At 40.8% G+C, this 19,662-nt stretch overlaps 1 protein-coding gene across 1 annotated transcript; it reads left to right on the forward strand.

Moving 5' to 3' along the window:
• The first annotated feature begins 2,824 nt into the window (after nucleotides 1-2,824).
• mrpl40 (mitochondrial ribosomal protein L40) lies at nucleotides 2,825-18,644 on the forward strand. The gene is made up of 4 exons (XM_078553886.1): nucleotides 2,825-2,990; nucleotides 6,247-6,330; nucleotides 15,417-15,572; nucleotides 18,248-18,644. The coding sequence occupies exons 1-4, from the start codon at nucleotides 2,956-2,958 to the stop codon at nucleotides 18,555-18,557; spliced, it is 585 nt and encodes a 194-aa protein (XP_078410012.1). The 5' UTR covers nucleotides 2,825-2,955; the 3' UTR covers nucleotides 18,558-18,644.
• Nucleotides 18,645-19,662: the final 1,018 nt, after the last annotated feature.

Raw genomic sequence — 19,662 nt, forward strand, 5'->3', positions numbered from 1 at the left:
CTCCGAGGAAATGTCAAGGTCAGGACAAACGTTCCTGTGCAAAATAAAGCCCCAAAACATAATCCATTCGGTAGCTGCACTTGGGCCAGGAGTCTTTCAAACATATCTGTGGTTATTAATGTGAACATATGCTAATCTAATTTCTTCATTTATTTTTGTTTTACTGAGTAGAATAAATGAAGAACCTGTGTGATGACCCAAAGCATCAGCAAACCTAACCCCCAGCCTATTTGGCTGGCCGACTTGTGTATTCAGCAACTGGCAAATTCTTCATCTCCCTGATGGAGAAAATGCTGCCCCAGTCACTACACGGAAGCGAAATCCAGTTACTCCCTAAGGTGGATTCCATTTATAAAAAGAAAGAGCTTGCATGGCACTAGCATGAGGGACTTCAGTTATGTGGATAGGTTGGAGAAGCTGTTTTCTTTCGTGAAGTGAAGGCTGGGAGGAGATTTGCAGTTCAAAATCATGAGGAGTCTGGAAGAGTAGCTAGATTAAAAACTGTTCCCAGCGCCAGAAGGATCGAGAGCCCGAGGACACAGGTTGAAAAGTGACTGGCAAAAGAACAAGAGGCAGCGAGTGGCTACAATCTGGAATGCCAGTTGCCTGAAATGGAGGCAGATTCAATCATGATCTGCAAAAAGGAAATTGCAGAAACAAGTGAAGGGAAAAGTATTGCAGAACTACAGGGTGTTGGGGTGTGGAACTAGATAAATTGCTCTTACACAGAGCCAGTACACTTGACAGCTTGAATTGCCTCTTTCTGTGCTGATTTTGTGATTCTTTCACAACCTCGAGGCACTTAATTACAACAAAATAATTGCTTTTGAAATGTAGTCATTGGTACAATTTAGGAAACGCCCCAATTTATGTGCAGCAAGATCCCCCAAACAGCAATGAAGTAAGAGCAGATAATCTGTTTCAGCGGTATTGGTTGAGGAATAACTATTGGCCAGGGCACCAGGGAGAACTCTCTTGCTTTACGCTCACCTGAGAGGACAAACAGGGCCTGGATGTTAATGGTAATTCACATGTAGATGTGAATTACATCTCATCCAAAAAAACCTGCTCCTATAATGCGACACTCCCTCACTATTGCACTCAAACGTCAGGCCAGATTTAGTGCTCAATTGACTTAAAAGTTATAAAGAAATGTTAAGGAAATTGTACTTGATAAATTTGGGAGGGGAAATACAATTTGATATGATATAGTTGAAGTTTTCTAGATTATTGTATGGGGAACTAATGAACTGGCCCAGGTCAATTATTCACTATGATGAAGAATTCAAATTAGATGGTGTTGGTAAATGGGCTTAAGAAAAAAATTATGATTGCATTTCTAGAGAGAAGTGCAATTTAGAGATATGGTAAGAGGAAGGGTAGCATGAAAATAAAGGATGGACTTGTTGGTGATAGTAGCCATGTCCTGTTCCTAATTTTTCTTATATTCCTTAATTTTTATTAGTTATTTCAATGCTCACAGAAGGGCAATAATATACTTCATATCGTTAGAAGAACAGATGTGCACACAATATTCCAGAACAAATGGTGCAGCACTCTTTCTATGGATCCAAATACTGCAATTGTTTGCCAGTATAATTAATTGATTAAAAGAAAGACTTGCATTTCTTGTTTTACTTGCTTTCACAACCACCAGATGTCTTAAAGCACATTACAGCCAGTTAAATACTTTAGAAGTGCAGCCACCTTGCACATGCAAGCTCTCACAAACAACAATGTGAGAATGTTTTTTTTTGTGATGTTGTTTGAGGGATAAATATTGGCCAGACAGGGGACAGGGTGGGAGGGGAATAGCTCTTCTTTGAAATAGTGCTGTGGGTTCTTTTACATTCGCTTGACAGTGTAGATGAGGCCTTGGTTTAACTTCTCGTTCGAAGAATGGATGATATCCACCATAACCCCAAGATCTACTTCCTTATTAGTATGCCACATAACTGTACCATTAAGCACATGGTCCCTCTTTGTTCTTTATTCCAATACTAATTATTTTACACCTATCCACATTAGATCACATCCATCACTGTTAAATCAGTTGCCTAAAAAAAAACCCATATCTGATTCCGAATGTTGTTTCACATTATTTGACCTCTCACATACTTTATATTCTGCAGTTTGAAAATGTGCCTCCCAATATCATTGTCAAAGTAAGGAGCATTTATTGAAGAAACAAGACTTATAAGACCAACTCTTTGGGTAACCCAATTGAAAACTCTTTCCAGCTTGAAAAATTCTCATTGATGGCAACATTCTGTTTCCTCTTGCTAACCGAGTTATTTATCAAACTTAATACTTTACTCCATACATTTGCTATTAATTGCCAGTGAGAAACTTTGTCAAAAACTTGCTGGAAGTACAAGAATATTACAATTCATTCCATCGTGAAAGGTGCTATATAAATGCAAGTTTGTTCTCTTCTGGGAAAACTCCATAACACTTCCCTTTCTTAAATCCATGTTGCATGCCTTTAGTAAGTTATATTTTTACAAGTGTTTTTCAATTCAAATATCTCATTTTACATTATAAATGAAGCTATTAATTCCCATTTTTATTTAAAGACTTTGGGTGCTTGGTGCACAGATTGGGCGTAAAAATAGGTGTGCTTACTGTAGATTTATTTAACAAAAAGAGTTGTGCAGTTAATAATCTTATTTTTTTTAAAAAAACGTTGTACAGACGTTCAAACTGAAAACAGACCCCTGGGTGTTAGCGTTTTTGCTCAGATTCTTGGCTGTGTGGACTAGGAACAATAATCGTGAACTCTGCATCCGAGTCGGACTGTATTTCTGTGGTGATGAGTTGCTGGTATTGGTGTGCCGCTGAAGGTGACTCGGGTGATGTGGAGACCGGGACCGGGGAGGGGTTGAGAGTGGGTTGGTGAAAGAGATAGCGAAAGACCGAAGGAGGTGTGGGACACGGAGACTCTTCACGGTGGACATGTCCTGGATAGTGCGACTGGCCCTCGGCCTGATGTGAGTTTGCGAGGGGAGAGGCTTCGGGTCAATGAAGTGACTGTGGGATCTCTCCATGTTGAGAGGGTTGTCCCTGCTGTGCGTGTTTCGCTGCTCACAAGTGTCGATCCCATGTATAGGCAAGAAGCCCCTCATAGTAAATGAAAAATCTTGCATTTATACAGTATCTTCCACAACTTCTGCAGCCCCAGTGTAATTAAAGTATCGTCATTGTTATAATGTAGGAAATGCGGCCGCCAGTTGGCGCACAGCAAAATCCCACGAACAGCAACCAGCTAACCTGTTTTTAGCGGTGTTAGTTGAGGATAAATATTGTCCGGCAGAAAGCCCCTGCCCTTAGACTATTCCCATCCTTTGTGTCGTTCCGAGAAAGTAGACTGCACCCGGGCTGAATGTTTCACCTAAAAGGGGGCACCTTCGGCCGACAGTACAGCAATCCCTCAGTACTGCAGTGCAATGCCAGCCTATGGATTATGGGTTTGTGTCCCTTGAACTGAATCTCAGAATGTTAACAGCACAGGAGGCCATTCGGCCCGTTGTGTCTGCACCGGCTCTCCAAATGAGCATTATGACCTAGTGCCATTGCCCTGCCTTTTCCCTGTATCCTTATACATCGTTTCTATTTAAATAATCTTGTTTCTATTTAAATAATCATCTAATGTCCCCCTTGAATGCCTCGAGTGAACCTGCCTCCACCACACTTCCAGGCAATGCATTCCAGACCCAAACCACTCATTGTGTGAAAAACCTTTTTCTCACATCACACTTGCTTCTTTTGCAAATCAGTTTAAATCTGTGCCCTCTCATTCTTTATCTTTTTACGAGTGGGGACAGCGTCTCCCTATCTACTCTGTCCACCCTCCTCATGATTTTGAACATCTCTATCAAACCTCCACTTAGCTGCCTTTCTCCAAGGAGAACAGTCCCAACCTCTCCAATCTATCTCCATAGCTGAATTTTCTCATCCCTGGAACCATTCTTGTAAACCTCTTCTACACTCTTTCCAATGTGTTCACATCTTTCTTATAATATGGTGCCCAGAACGGTACACAATATTCCAGCTGAGGTCTAACGAGTGTTTTATATAAATTCAGCATAACCTCCCTGCTCTTGAAATCTATGCCCCTATTAATAAAGCCCAGGATACTATATGCTTTATTAACTGCTCTCTCCACCTGTCCTGCCACCTTCAATGATCTATGCACATATACACCCAAGTCTTTCTGCTCCTGCACACCCTTCAAAATTTCACCCCTTATTTTATATTGTCTGTCCATGCTCTTCCAACCAAAATGCTTCACCTCACATTTCTCCACACTGAATTTCATCTGCTACCTAACTGCCCACTCCACCAACTTGCTTATGTCCTCTTGAAGTTCCACACCATCCTCCTCGCAGTTCACAACACACCCAAGCTTCCTATCTTCCGCAGACTTTGAAATTGTCCCCTGCGCACCAAGATCTAGATCATTAATATATATCAGGAAAAGCAAGGGTCCCAATACCGACCCTTTGGGAACTCCACTTTAAACCTTCCTCTAGCCCAAAAAAATATCCATTGACCATTACTCTCTGCTTCCTATCTTTCAGCCAATTCTGTATCCACGTTCCTACCATCCCTTTTATTCCATGAGCAATAACTTTTCTCACAACTCTGTTGTGTGACACTGTGTCAAATGCCTTTTAACAGTCCATGTACATCACATCAACAGCATTACCCTCGACCTTTTCTGTTACCCGTTCAAAAAACTCCAGCAAGTTAGTTAAACACGACTTCCCCTTTAGAAATCCATGCTGGCTCTTCCTTAACCCATATTTTTCCATGTGACTACTAATTCTATCCCAATTAATTGTTTCTAGAATCTTGCCCACCACTAAAGTTAAATTGACTGGTCTGTAATTGCTGGGCTTATCCTTACAACCTTTTTTGAACAAGGGCGTAATGTTTGCAATTCTCCAGTCCTCTGGCACCACCCCTGAGTCTAGGGAGGACTGAAAGATTGTGGCCAGTGCCCCTGCAATTTCTAGTCTCACTTCCTTCAATATCCTTGGATGCATCTCATCCAGTCCTGCTGTTTTGCCAACTTTAAGTACTGACAGTCTATTCAACGCTTCCTCCTTGTCAATTTTGAACCCTTCTAGTGACGGAGTTTCCTCGTCTGTCACCATGGCCTGGGTAGCATCTACCTCCTTGGTAAAGATGGATGCAAAGCGTTCATTTAATACCTCAGCCATGGAACCTTTGTCCATGTGTAAATTTCCTTTTCGGTCCCTAATCGGCCCTGCTCCTCCTTTTACCACCGTTTTACTCTTTATATGCCTATGGAAGACTTTGGGATTCCCCTTTATGTTGGCTGCCATAATCCCTCTTCACTTCTTTAATTTACTTTTTAATCTCTCCTCTGAAACTTCTGTATTCCTCTTGGTTCTCAATTGTAATGTCTACCTGACACCTGTCTTAAGCACATTTTTTCTTCTTTAGCTTAATTTCAATCTCCTTTTTCATTCAAGGAACTCTAGATTTGTTTGTCCTACCTTTCCCCTTTGATGGAATATACCTTGACAGTGCCTGAACCAATTATTTTTTGAAGGTAGCCCATTGTTCTGCCAGATAATCTCTTTCTGACTCAGAGGCAAGAGGGTTACCATTGAGTTGGTGCTCAGGCTTGGTAGAAAGATTGTTGGAAGTGACTGAATGCATTGCCCTTTTCAGCAGGTTTTGAAGGGAGGAAAGCAAGGAGATGGAGTTTAGGAACAAAGCCTTATCACTGATGGGAAGTTGAGTGGAAGAAGCTTGGAAGAGATTTCAGAGAGAGTGTGGGCTGGAAGCTGGTAAAGCAGAACAAAAATGTTAAATTCAGTGTATTGAGGAATGATCTGTGGAGGATGGGAGGGTGATGAGTTGATGTAGAGTGGAACATAAGAGGCCGGCTAGGAGCAAGTCACAGGAGTTAAACCTTAAGGTAACTAAAGCATGAACGAAGATTTCAGCATCAGTGATGTTGAGGCAAAGGCTGAGCTGGACAATGTTGCAGAGGAGGATATGTAATTGGTGGTGAGGGATAAGGTTTCAATCTCAGCTCTAGTTCAATCAGGAGACTGCAAGGTTTGGCCAGAGAAAGAGATGGCTTTGGATACTGAACTTCTGACTGGAACTGAGTAAATTTTGTCATTGTTAGTTTGGAGAAATTTTCTACTTTATTCAGGCAAGCAATCTAACAGCATATTGGTGAATGTGTCTTTCCTTCTCTTCCAGACCCCGTACAGTGTGGAATGCTTCTGTTCGATATAGTCACTGGCAGATGTCCCTGTTGGCACTCAGAGAATCCTTACCAATGAGGTACAGTATATCTTAGGACAGGTTGCGATTCTTCCGACCTGGGTTTGTATGGAACAGTACTCTACCCATTATATTCTGGCAATCAGTTCCTCTTTTGCAGGTGAATACTGTAGTTGGGACAGTCTCAAGGACTGTGTTTATAGTTGGCCAATTTTTAAGTATCTTAGCTGAGGAACAGTTAGCCTACACATTCAGTTACTGTGTTTTATGCAAATGCATTGACATCACCAATGATGTATATTTAAGTTATTGTAAAGATAAATAACAAGAGGTAATGTACAACAGGATAATCGCTGTCATTATATCAATTAAAAAGCAACAAGAAAAGTAATGTTGGTAGTCTGAAACATAAGGACTAGGAGCAGGAGTAGGCAATTCAACCCCTCGAGCCTGCCCCGCCATTCAATACGATTATGGCTGATCTCATTTCGGCCTCAACTCCAATTTCCCGCCCTCTCCCCATAACCTTTCCACCCATTACTAATTAAAAAACATCCGCTCCACGTCTACTTTGTCTATCTCCTTTAGCACCTTATATACCTCAATTAGATCTCCTCTCATCCTTCTAAACTCTAGTGAGTATAGGCCTAAACTGCTCAATCTCTCCTCATAGAAGAGATTAGTAGTAGTGGGGAACAAAGAAATGGCGGAGGAATTGCATCAGTCTTCACGGTGGAAGACACGAGTGACATCCCCAAATTTCAAGAGAGTTGGGGGGCAGAGGTGAGTATGGTGGCCATTACCAAGGAGAAGGTGCTAGGAAAACTGAAAGGTCTGAAGGTGGATAAATCACCTGGACCAGATGGATTACACCCCAGAGTTCTGAAAGAGATAGCTGAAGAGATAGTGGAGGCGTTAGTGGTGATCTTTCAGGAATCACTCGAGTCAGGGAGGGTCCCAGAGGACTGGAAAATGGCTAATGTAACCCCCCTGTTTAAGAAGGGAGTGAGGCAAAAGACGGGAAATTACAGGCCGATTAGCCTGACCTCGGTTGTTGGTAAGATTTTAGAGTCCATTATTAAGGATGAGATTTCAGAATACTTGGAAGTGCATGGTAAAATAGGGCAAAGTCAGCATGGTTTCATCAAGGGGAGGTCATGCCTGACAAATCTGTTAGAATTCTTTGAGGAGGTGACGAGTAGGTTAGACAAAGGAGAGCCAATGGATGTTATCTACTTGGACTTCCAGAAGGCCTTTGACAAGGTGCCGCACAGGAGGCTGCTCAGTAAGATAAGAGCTCATGGTGTTAGAGGCAAGGTACTAGCATGGATAGAAGATTGGCTGCCTGGCAGGATGCAGAGAGTGGGGATAAGGGGGTCCTTCTCAGGATGGCGGCCGCTGACTAGTGGAGTTCCGCAGGGGTCAGTGTTGGGACCACAACTTTTCACTTTATACATTAATGATCTAAGATGAAGGAACTGAGGGCATTCTGGCTAAGTTTGCAGATGATACAAAGATTCGTGGAGGGACAGGTCGTATTGAGGAGGCGGGGAGGCTGCAGAAGGATTCGGACAGGCTAGGAGAATGGGCAAAGAAGTGGCAGATGGAACACAACGTGGGGAAATGTGAGGTTATGCACTTTGGTAGGAAGAATAGAGGCATAGAGTATTTTCTAAATGGGGAGAGAATTCAGAAATCTGGAGTGCAAAGGGACTTGGGAGTCCTAGTCCAGGATTCTCTTAAGGTTAACTTGCAGGTTGAGTCGGTAGTTAGGAAGGCAAATGCAATGTTGGCATTTATTTCGAGAGGACTAGAATATAAAAGCGGGGATGTGCTGCTGAGGCTTTGTAAGGCTCTGGTTAGACCACGTTTAGAATATTGTGAGCAATTTTGGGCCCCATATCTCAGGAAGGATGTGCTGGCCCTGGAGAGGGTCCAGAGGAGGTTCACGAGAACGATCCCAGGAATGAAATGTATGAGGAACGTTTGAGGACTCTGGGTCTATACTCGATGGAGTTTAGAAGGATGAGGGGGGATCTGATTGAAACTTGCAGAATACTGAAAGGCCTGGATAGAGTGGACATGGGGAAGATGTTTCCATTAGTAGGAGAGACTAGGACCCGAGGGCACAGCTCAGAATAAAAGGAAGACCTTTTAGAACAGAGATGAGGAGAAACTTCTTTTGCCAGAGAGTGGTTAATCTGTGGAATTCATTGCCACAGAAGGCTGTGGAGGCCAGGTCATTGAGTGTATTTAAGACGGAGATAGATAGGTTCTTGATTGGTATGGGGATCAAAGGTTACGGGGAGAAGGCGGGAGAATGGGGTTGAGAAACTTATCAGCCATGATTGAATGGCGGATCAGACTCGATGGGCCGAACGGCCTAATTTCTGCTCCTATGTCTCATGGTCTTAGAAGACAAGCCCCGCATCTCTGGAATCAATCTAGTGAACCTCCTCTGAACCGCCTCCAATGCAACTACATCCTTCCTCAAGCAAGGGGACCAAAACTGTGCACAGTACTCCAGGTGCGGTCTCACCAATGCCTTGTACAGTTGCAACAACACTTCCCTATTTTTATACTCTATTCCTATCCATTTTGGAAGCCAAAATCCCATTTGCCTTCCTTATTACCTGCGTACTACCTTTCAGTGATTCATGCACAAGGACACCCAGATCCCTCTGCAGTGAAGCATTCTAAAGTTTCTCTCCATGTAAATAATAAGTCGCCTTTTTATTCTTCCAACCAAAATGGATAACCTCACACTTATCCACGTTAAACTCCATCTGCCAAATTTTGGCCCATTCACCTAACCTGTTCATATCAATTTGTAAATTTCTTATTTCTTCTTTGCAACTTACCTTCCCACCTATTTTGGTGTCATCTGCAAATTTAGCTCTAGTACCTTCTATCCCTGAATCCAAGTCATTAATATAGATTGTAAATAGTTGGGGACCAAGGACCGAACCCCATGGCATCCCACTAGTTACAGCTTGTCATCCAGAAAAAGACCCATTTATCCCTACTCTCTGCTTTCTGTTGGTTTGCCAATCCTCTATCCAAGCTAATATATTACCCCAACTCCATGTGATCTTACCTTGTGTGTTAATCTTTTGTGCGGTGCCTTATCAAAGGCCTTTTGGAAGTCCAGATATACTACGTCTACAGGATCCGCATTATCCACTTTGCTTGTCGCATCTTCAAAGAACCCGAGCAAATTAGTCAAACACAATTTACTCTTCATAAAACCATGCTGACTCTGATGGATTGCATTTTGACTTTCCAAATGCCCCATTGCTACTTCCTTAATAATGGATTCCAACAATTTCCCAACAACAGACGTTAAACTAACTGGTCTATAGTTTTCTACTTTCTGCCTCTGTCTCCCCCCCACCCCTCTTTGAATAAGGGCATTATTTCAGCATTTTTCCAATCCACTGGAATCTTTCCAGAATCTAGGGAATTTTGGTATATTATAGCCAATGCATCTACTATTTCTGCTGCCACTTCCTTTAAGACCCTGGGATGTAGGCCATCAGGTCCTGGGGACTTGTCACCCTTTAATCCCAATAGTTTGCTCAATACTTTTTCTCTAGTGATGGTGATTGTTCTAAGTTCCTCCTTCTCTATACCCTCTGCACTACTTGTTACTATTGGGGTGGTACTAGTGTCCTCCACCGTGAAAACTGAGGCAAAATGTTGATTAAGCATCTCTGCCATTTCTGCGTTCTCCACCATTAACTCCCCAGTCTCATCCACCAAGGTACCAACATTCACTTTAGCTCGTCTCTTTCCTTTTATATACTTGTAGATACTGTAGAAACAAAAAGAGAAAATGCTAGAAACTTTCAGCAAGTTAGCCTGCATCTTAGAGAAAGCATAAGAACTAAGAGCAAGAATAGATCATTTTGCTCCTTGGGCCTATTCTGCCACTCAATAAGATCACGGGTGATTTTGTACCTCAGCTAAACCTTCCCGCACTATGTTTCCATATCCCTTGATCCCATTAGTATCCAAAATTATTTATCTCTGACTTGACTATATTCAACCACTGAGCATCTACTGCTTACTGAGGTGGAGATTTATGAAGGTTCATAACCCTTTGAGGGAAGGATCTTCCCTTCATCTTATTCCTAAATGGCTGACCCCATATTCCAAGACTGTGATCTCGAGTTCTAGTTTCCTTAGCTGGGCAGAACATCCTCCCAGCATCCACCTTGTCAAGCCCTTTAAAAATTTTTAATGCTTTATTGAGGTCATTTTTCATGCTTCTAAAGTTGAGGAAATAGACTTGGTCTATTCAATCTCTCTTCATAGGACAATTCCCTAATCCCAATAATCAGTATAGTGAACCGTTGTTGCATTCCCTCAAAGGAAAGTATATCCTTTCTGGTCTCAGCAAGGCCCTATACAATTGTAGTAAGACTTCTTTACTTTTATACTCCAATCCCTTTGTAATAAAGGCTACTGTACCATTTATTTTCCCAATTGCTATCTGTATCTGCATGTTAATTTTCCACGATGCGTGTACAGGAACACTGGGATCCCTCTGAATGCCAACATATCTGATGTCTCACCATTTAAAATATGTTCTGCTCTTCAATTTTTCCTACCAATAAAGATAGCTTCATATTTCTTCACATTATATTCCATCTGCTATATTCTTGCCCACTCATTTAAACTGTCTAAATCCTTTTGCAGCCTCTTTGTGTTCTACTTTCCCACTTAACTTTGTATCATCTGCTTTCATAGATACATATCACTCAATCCCCTTAACTAAGTTATTGTTATAGATGTGAGTAGTGAGGCCCAAGCACTGATCATTGTGGTATCCCACTAATTACTGCCTGCCAATGTGAAATGTGTTGTTTAATCTTGCTCTTTGTTTTCTGTCCTTAACAAATCCTCAATCCATGCTAATATACTGTCCCAAATCCCATGAGCCCTATTTTTGTGTAATAACCTTTTGTGTGGCACCCAATTGAAAGCTTTTTGAAAATCCAAATATGTTGCATCCACTGGTTCCCCCTTATCTACCCTACTTTAAAAAAAGATTTATCAAACACAATCTCCCTTTCATTAATCCATGTTGACTCTGCCCAATCACAGTGATTTTTCGAAGTGCCCTATTATTACCTCTCTAATAATTCCAATACTAAGATTGTAGCATTTTTCCTACTACTGATGTCAAGTTAACTAGCCTGTAGTTCCCTGTATTCTCCCTCCCTCATTTCTTGAGTAGAGGGCTTATATTCGCTACTATCAAATCCATAGAATCATTCTAGATTCTAGGGAATTCTGGAAAATTGAAACCAGTGCATCTACTTTCCCTGTAGTTACATCTTTTAAAACCCTAGGGTGCAAGCTGTCAGATTCAGGGGATTTGTTGGCATTTTGTTCCATTAATTTCTCCAGTACCATTTCTTTGCTAATACCCTTAAGTCCCTTATTTTCACTGAACTCTTGGTTTCCCATTATTTCTAAATGCTTTTTATGTCTGCTAGCATGAAAACAGGTACAATGTATTTGTTTAATGTCTTTGCTATTTCCTTATTCCCCATTATAATTTATCCTGTCTCTGCCTCTGAGGGAATTGCATTTACTCTTGCTAAGCTCTTCCTTTTTGCATACCTTTGGAAGATTTTACAATCTGTTTTTATTCCTCTAGCTAGTTTACTCTCATCCTATTTTTCTTTCTCAATTCCTTAGTCATCCTTTGATGAATTTTAAAACAATTTTAACATTTTGGACTCCAACCCTTTAGGAGGTGGAAAAAAAAATACAAGCATTTCAATAAAATCAGGGCAGTGGAGACAAAGGAAACAATTTCTTTATTACGTAATATGGATAGAGACTTGAATCCAGTTGCACATGTTCCACTCCAAAAAGCTAGGTGGTACAGGATAGAACTGGAGCTCATTTTCTACCCAATTTAGAAGCTTTTATTTACAAAAGATGCACATTGCAATAAACACAACAACCACAATTTCAGTCTGTCCCTATATATAGGTGCATAAGTATATCTCCAGTTAATGCCCACCATCTGAATACAATTAAATACTCAAATATTATACAATTAACAGCACATTCTAATGCACTGTCAATTCAAATGATACTTTCAGCACAAGAATACATTCCCAAATCACCTTAATCATCATGTATTAATATTTCCCTACACTAATCTATACTTCATGAAATCGGGACCAGGCCCTTTCATTTTGAGCATCGGCAATTTTCTCTTAGTTACATAACATTCCTCCTTTTACCTTTTACCTTTACCTCTTTTAAGATGAAGTAATACAAGTGGAAAGAGTGATCGGACTGTAAAACTGTGAAGATAGAGGAAAGAGAACAGTGCAAGAGACAGTTGAAAAAACAAAAATACCTCTAACTCTTTGAGATTCTTTCCCATGTTGTTTCCTTTTCTTCTATTTTGGCAGTTTTACATTTCTTCACTCATTTCTGTTTTTCTTGCTTTATTTTCCTAGTTGATTTGTTCTTGTCTAATTTTGCTTTCTCCTCCTCTGATTAAATATGGCCTAATGTTTTGGCTCAATCTCTCAGCTGATCTTGGTTTGTCTTCCACAATCCTACATTATATCCTCCATTTTCAGCTGGAACCTTTCAACCCAGTAATTTCAAAAGCTATGGAAGCTGCTCCTCTCTTTCTCACAAATTATTAGTAAGTTCTGCCCTAACACTTTAAAGTTTTTGAGAGTTGTGTTACTCAGGTGTATAACCTAAACAAGAGCATCAATGTAACAATCATGATGAGAATGGCCATGGTTATTTTACTTGTGATTTTGTTGCCTCTGTTATGTATGACAGGAGCTCAACACTTGAACACTTCAGTGAAGCAGGCGTCATTATCTTCGGCATCTCCAAAGTTTTGTCAGAGCCTGTACCAATTCCTTCTAAATCAGTTTGTACCATATGCAGTCTACACGGAGCTATATTCATTGTTCTGTAGTTTCCTTAACTGCGCTGCACTTGAAGGCTCACCCTTTGACTCTTTCACCATTAACTCGGCTCCCCAAGTCTACATTCCCTTTTATAACAGTGATCTCCATACATTTTCCAACCCTCTTGGTCTGATGATTCCACTCTACATTCATCAACTTCCTTCAGAGCTCTCGCCTTCCATCCTCACCCAGTGCAGTGGCTGAGTCACTAAAATTCAATATCCTCTATACCCTTCAATGGTGCAATAAAAAATTCTTTAAATTCTTCAAAAATCAAATTTCCTAATTTTTCTTCCAAATCCAACCTGCAGCTACTACTTCTGAACTTTAATGGCTCTGCTCCTTGTCCTCCTTCCAGCATTATTGGCTTTGCTGTTTCCATTCACTGAAGCTACCTCTGAGGGGTTCACTTCCCTATTTAGTCCCAAATACTTTTTCCCTCAACAAATCCTACTTCTTCACAAAGTCCATTCAAAGACCAATACTGTTCTTCTGTCCTAACAGACTCTTACAGCACCCCTCACAAGCATGGGATATGGTATGGGGAAAAGCTTGTAATCAGATAGGTGATTCCTTTCTCATTTGTAGCCTGAAACCTCTATCTCTGCCCCAACCTCTCATTTCTTTTTCTATTCTTTCAATATCAATATGGCCAGTTGTTCTCTTAACATTTCTCTCTCATTTCTTCTAAGCTCCCAATAAGCTATTGTGCACACATTTTCTTCTCTCAGCACCTTACTGTATCTAAATCAAGACTCATTGTGGACTATCTTACTCAAATTTATTGTTTCCTTAGACATCAAAATTAGAACTTCTTGCCTTCTCTATGTCTTTCCTTAAGCTTTCAAAGCCTTGCTGAAAGGGCAGAACCCTTGTGAGGTTATCCTCCCTCATGGAATTAAGTTGTTTGCCAACACTCATTATCAAGATGCATACACATATGATGCCCATTAGAGAGAGGGACTGATAGGTGGCCAATGACTGTATGTAAACACCTCAAGTTTTAAAAATCTTATCCTCTTGTTCAACTCCTTCTATAACCTTGTCCCTCCATATCTCTATATCATCCTCCAGCGCTACAACCCTCCAAGAACTCTGCATTCCTCCAAATATGATCTCTTGTGCATCCCCAGTTCCTATGCCCATCATTGGCAGTCATGGTTTCGGCCATCTAGGCCCTAAGCTTTGGAATTTCCTCCACAAATCTCTTCACCTCGCCACCTTTCACTTCACTTTTGGTTCGATGTCAGTGTTTGTCTGATTACTCTTTTATGAAGCTCTCTGGGACATTTTTGTATTATAAATGTAAGATGCCATTAGAATAAATACCTGCAGCAGCAGAAAATTTCAACGTGTTCATGAGGTTGGAACTTCTGTATCAAGTTCTGTATATTAAGTTCGAAATCGTTAAAATTGCCTGAATCACCATTTGAGTACATTAATGTTTGAAAGGATAAATTACATTTTACATTTGCACAGATCAAAAAATGACTGAATTAATTACTATTGCCACATAATACTTTTGGGAACTAGTGCAACAGATAAAGGAAAGCAAAATACTGTGGATGCTGGAAATCTAAAAAGGGAGTTGCAGTACTTTAAGTTATGCACATCAACTTCTTTTGAGTCCCAGATTCTGACCTTGCACTTGTTATGAGAGGAGAAAAATTGAGGCTATGCATCTCTGGGGATGAATTAGAGGATATCATCCAGGCTGCTCTCGACCACTTTGCAGCAACTTCATTTACTGGCAGAGGTCAGGAAACAGAATGTATGGATGAGCTAAATTTATCCATCACATTTGGGAAACAGAAGATGTCAAAATAGAAAGCGTTAAAAAAAAACAAAATTGATGTGACATGAAAATTCTTTCCTCTAATGATGCCTTTGCCTGAAATCCTTATATCAAATGGGTGCTGTGTTGGCACCAAATGAGCCTGGGCCTGTGATTTCCACCTGACATAATCTCAGCTTTGACTGCTACGTCTGGGAAAAGCCTAAGGAAGATCAGCGGATAAGGCACTGCTGCCCCATCTCTGCACTTCCTTGTGGCTAGGTTAAAGTGGCAGCAGTAGATGCTGGAAGCAGGTCTCCTCACCATCCATTGCAGGGGAGAGATGCCTCGGAGACAACAGCATAGCAAAAATTATTTCCTCAATATTTGTATGTGAATTTGTTTTGCAGAGCTGAACCCAGGAAAAAGAAGAAAGTGGATCCCAGGAGAGAACAGGCAGCGAGAGACCGCCTGAGAAAAAGGCTGAAGAAATTGGAACGTGTTCCTCCAGAGCTGATCCCGATTGAAGATTTCATCACTCCAACTAAGTTCCTTGATGAATCCAGGTCTGTATGATCTGAGACAGAAAACCAAAAGACTTCATAGTTCCCAAGAGGGAAAAATGACCTTCCCTTGTAGTCTGGTCGGGATAGGGAATTAGGTACCTTTGTAGTTGTATTTTTTGTTTGTGTCATGTTTTTAAAATTATTGTAATGAGAAGGCATCCAACTTTCCAGATTTAAACATTCAAAATGGACTACCTGGCCAATACTCAAAACACAAAACTATCTCTTGGAAAGGCCAGAGTTGTTTTTTATTCACTCATGGGATGTGGATATCGTTTTCAAGGGCGGCATTTATTGCGCATCCCTACTTGCCTTTGAGAATGTGGCGGTAAGCCACCTTGTTGAACTGCTGAAGGCCTTTGAGGTGCATGTACACCCATTGAGCCTAAATAGAGTTTAAGTAATACCAGTGTACATTTAAGTACCTGTTTAATCCAGCTATTTGGCTTCGCAATGCTGCTTCTCAAGAGGCTCTTTCATTAACTGGATATCTGATGTATGCAGAAACCTACCAATGTACGTATGAATATCCTGTGAAATCAATATTAATAACTGAAGGTTATACTTAATATAATTATGGATGAGAATTGTATGTGGAGAGGTCTTGTTGATACAATTAGCACGCACACTGACTAATCCCAATACTTGGTTAAATCCAGTTCAAATGCTGGGAGCAGTTTGCCCAATCATTAAAAGGCTGGGTTGAGATTTGATTTTCTTTTTCATTGCAACTACTCATTCTGAACAGTTGTTTCATTGTGATTTGTTTTGTTATATTATTGGTAAAAGTTTATTTTCAGGCCTGGACTTTCTTTTCATCGAATTGGATTATTTTTGTGTCATCACCATTATCCATCTTCCTCCAGCTAGGAAAAGACCAGCGGATCCAACATCTGGGCTAGGGAGAGAAAGATGCAAGAAAAGGGAAAATGAAGTAGGAGGGCACACTGGTATTAGATTTAGGTGAGAGAGGTAGAGGCAGTGGATGCAAATGAAGACAGAACAGTGAATCCAGGAATCAAATGGTTAATTTGTTTGGGACAAGAAACTGATTGCTCAGCTACCCATCAGTCTGTAGCAGTACAGGGCTTTTGTGTTGCTCAAGTCCTAGCTTCAGCTCAACTGATGGCCCTCTGAGCTCATAATTTAAGACGACATTTCATTGAGATGCTGTCCTTTGGATGATCCATCAAAACTGAAACTATCTGCTCTGAGATATGTGAAAGACACCACGGTACAATTTGAAGAACAGGGAGTTTTCCCTGGTGTCCTAGCCACTATTTATCACTCAATCAATTAATTAATTACCTGAAAGTGTAGTGACTATCGTAACCAAACACAATGACTACTTTGTACACAGCAAGATTCCACAAACAATAATTAGATGAATGATCAGCCAATTTATTCTTGGTGATATTATTCAAGGGAGGACACCAGAACTTATTGCTCTTCTCCATCTAATAGAAATGGGATTCTCACTGGTGCCCTGACCAATATTTATCCTTCAATTAATATCAATGAAACATATTCTGATCATTATCATATTCCTGTTTGTGGAAGCTTGCTATGCACAAATTGGCTGCTGCGTTTCCTACATTAGAATAGGGACTACACTTTAAAAGTATTTTATTGGCTGTAAAATGCTTTGCGATATCCTGAGGTCATAAAGAGCACTATATAAATGCAAGGCTTTATTTCCTTCCTGATTTAAGACATTGGTTTAGACAGATGAAGTCTCAATTCAATCTCCAAATCCCATTTTCAATTAGTTGAGGAAGAACAGCGAGTACTGCTGTCCTCTCTTAATTAGCATTACCAACAATAGATTGGTAGGTCATTCATCTCATTATTGTTCATGGAATCTTGTGCACAAAATATTTGTTGTTTTTGGTTATAAAAGTCATGACACTTTGAAGTAATGTATGCGGTACTTGGGAGATATGAGAAATATTGGCCCAAATCTTCCAGTATCCAAGTCATCAGAGATTGCACCTAAATTGGGAAATGCAGGTCAGGACCTGCAGCGCCCTGACATGCAGGCGTACTGAAATTGCCCGGGAAGTTTAAACTTTTATTGGGCTTATTTGTGCTGCCCTGGAACCTCGGCGAAAGTGTCTGATACTGAGCTCGGTGTCAAACACTTGGGCCGGGTATGTGGGACTTAGCTGCATACTTACCCTGGAAATATTACACTGGTTAATGCCTGGTGTAACTTAGTTTTTAAGCCAGCATAACTGAACGGAGCACCACAACGGACACCACCGCCACCCCCCTCCCCCAGCCCGACCCAACTACCCAGCCCTGGACCCTACTACCCATTCATCCATTCACTAATCCACTCACTTACTGAAAGAATTGATACTGATACCTTTAAAAACTTAACCTGAATACAGCAGCTATGTTGTGAAAAGAGGCATATCCTGTCTTTGTCCATCATTTCTTGCACTTGGATGTCTGCGCTGACCCATTGATGCTTCAGCTGGATCGCGAAAAATGCAAAGAAGTCAGTTTGCAGGAATTTTCAGGCATCGATGCTGATTGGAAAATCTGGGCCAGTATTTATAAATGCAGGTTTTGACAGATTGCATTGGTTCAGGTCAGACTGCACCATGACCAATATGTTGTAATAACTGAGCACACAGCCTGCAATAAAGCATTGTATGTATTACCTACAGAGTCCGAGATCCTCCCAAGCTGACATTGGAAGAGAGCGAGAGGCGAGCACTTCTGATGAAGGAGTGGTCACGGTATAAGCAGAAAGAACATAAAAAGGAAGCTGAAATGATCCAGTCCATGATTGAGGCGCAGCAGCAGGCCCTGCAGGAACTGCGGCTCGAATCAGAGGAGTTGTACCAGGCTGCCATTAAACGAGACCAAGGACTCTTTCCATTGGAGTTACAAGGATGTAGTTTTACTCCTCCCATAGCTAACTATGAAGCACCTGATGGAAAATACAGAGATATCACAAAAGTGTATAAACAGTGACATGCCTGAGACCCTTACTGCTCTTGGGTTGTCCTTGTAAGCTAATTTTTCTAAATAAAGTGAATATTAACACGTGAATATACTACATTGCTGCAGCAATAGTGTACATATCATGCTTATATAAGTTTCCAGAAATGATGCTGGGTTTTATTAAATTAGTTTTGTTAGTTTTTTCTGACAGTTGTCATTGTTATTGCGTTGAGGTAATATGCTGTCTTGTGACCAGGTGACTGTATGCATGTTATACTTTGTGCTATAGCCTTAAAAACCAATGTGGTCAGGTGACCAGTAGTCAGCACAGTAAAAAAGATGTGAATGCTTCCATAACTAAATTGATTTACAAATATCGTAGGGTTCACAGGCAGAAACATGCTGTTTTCCAGTGCCTGTATTGTACTGTACTAGTCAGTTTATGCAAATTTACTCATGTGCCTACAATTTTTCTCCTTTCCAGGAGTCACTGCAGTAGACTTATCAGGATGTGAGTTCCCCTCAGTTGTAGCTGTTTCCTGTTCATGGAATAATAGTGCCTAGTGTTACACTATTTAATTTATTCATTCATGGGATGTGGCATCATGGGCAATAAATATTGGCCTTGCCATCAAGAAGGTGGGATGAACCAGCCACCCCTGCAGGTACACCTAGAGTGCTGTTAGGAATTTACATCAGAAGCAACATCTTGTATAGACCTGCAGAAATTCCATAAACTTGTGTTTCTCAATGTTTTCACCCTTCCAGTGTGCTGGTAAAGAAAAAGATTGCAGTTCCAAATTCCTCTTCAACTTTGACACATAGTATCTCACTGATTCAAGTGGAGACAATGCCCTGAACTTCTGCAGAAATTCTCCCAATTTCCTGTTGTAAACTTGAATGGAGATCAGTAGATGTCTCAGAAGTGGCATAAACACCTATTCACAATTTCTTCCCAGGCTCAGCTGATCTACAGAGTTGCAGCATGAGATTGGAATGGCACCCACAGAAATTCAGGATAGATGTATTTTAAAATCTTTGCCTGTGTCCTTTTTTACACCAGTTCTCTCCTAAGACAAACTGGTGTCTGATAATCTCTTATTCAATCTCCATTTCAAGTCAGTCTTGGACAGCT

Source organism: Cetorhinus maximus, chromosome 12 (assembly GCF_964194155.1).
Source record: "Cetorhinus maximus chromosome 12, sCetMax3.hap1.1, whole genome shotgun sequence".
Classification (NCBI taxonomy): domain Eukaryota; kingdom Metazoa; phylum Chordata; class Chondrichthyes; order Lamniformes; family Cetorhinidae; genus Cetorhinus; species Cetorhinus maximus.

Excerpts from the sequence above, each read along its gene's own strand:
- mrpl40 (XM_078553886.1), top strand. The coding sequence starts at position 2,956 with ATGTCCTGGATAGTGCGACTGGCCCTCGGCCTGAT. Across the intron at positions 6,331-15,416 it reads AGAGAATCCTTACCAATGAG|AGCTGAACCCAGGAAAAAGA; the intron begins GTACAGTATATC and ends TTTGTTTTGCAG. Across the intron at positions 15,573-18,247 it reads AAGTTCCTTGATGAATCCAG|AGTCCGAGATCCTCCCAAGC; the intron begins GTCTGTATGATC and ends TATTACCTACAG.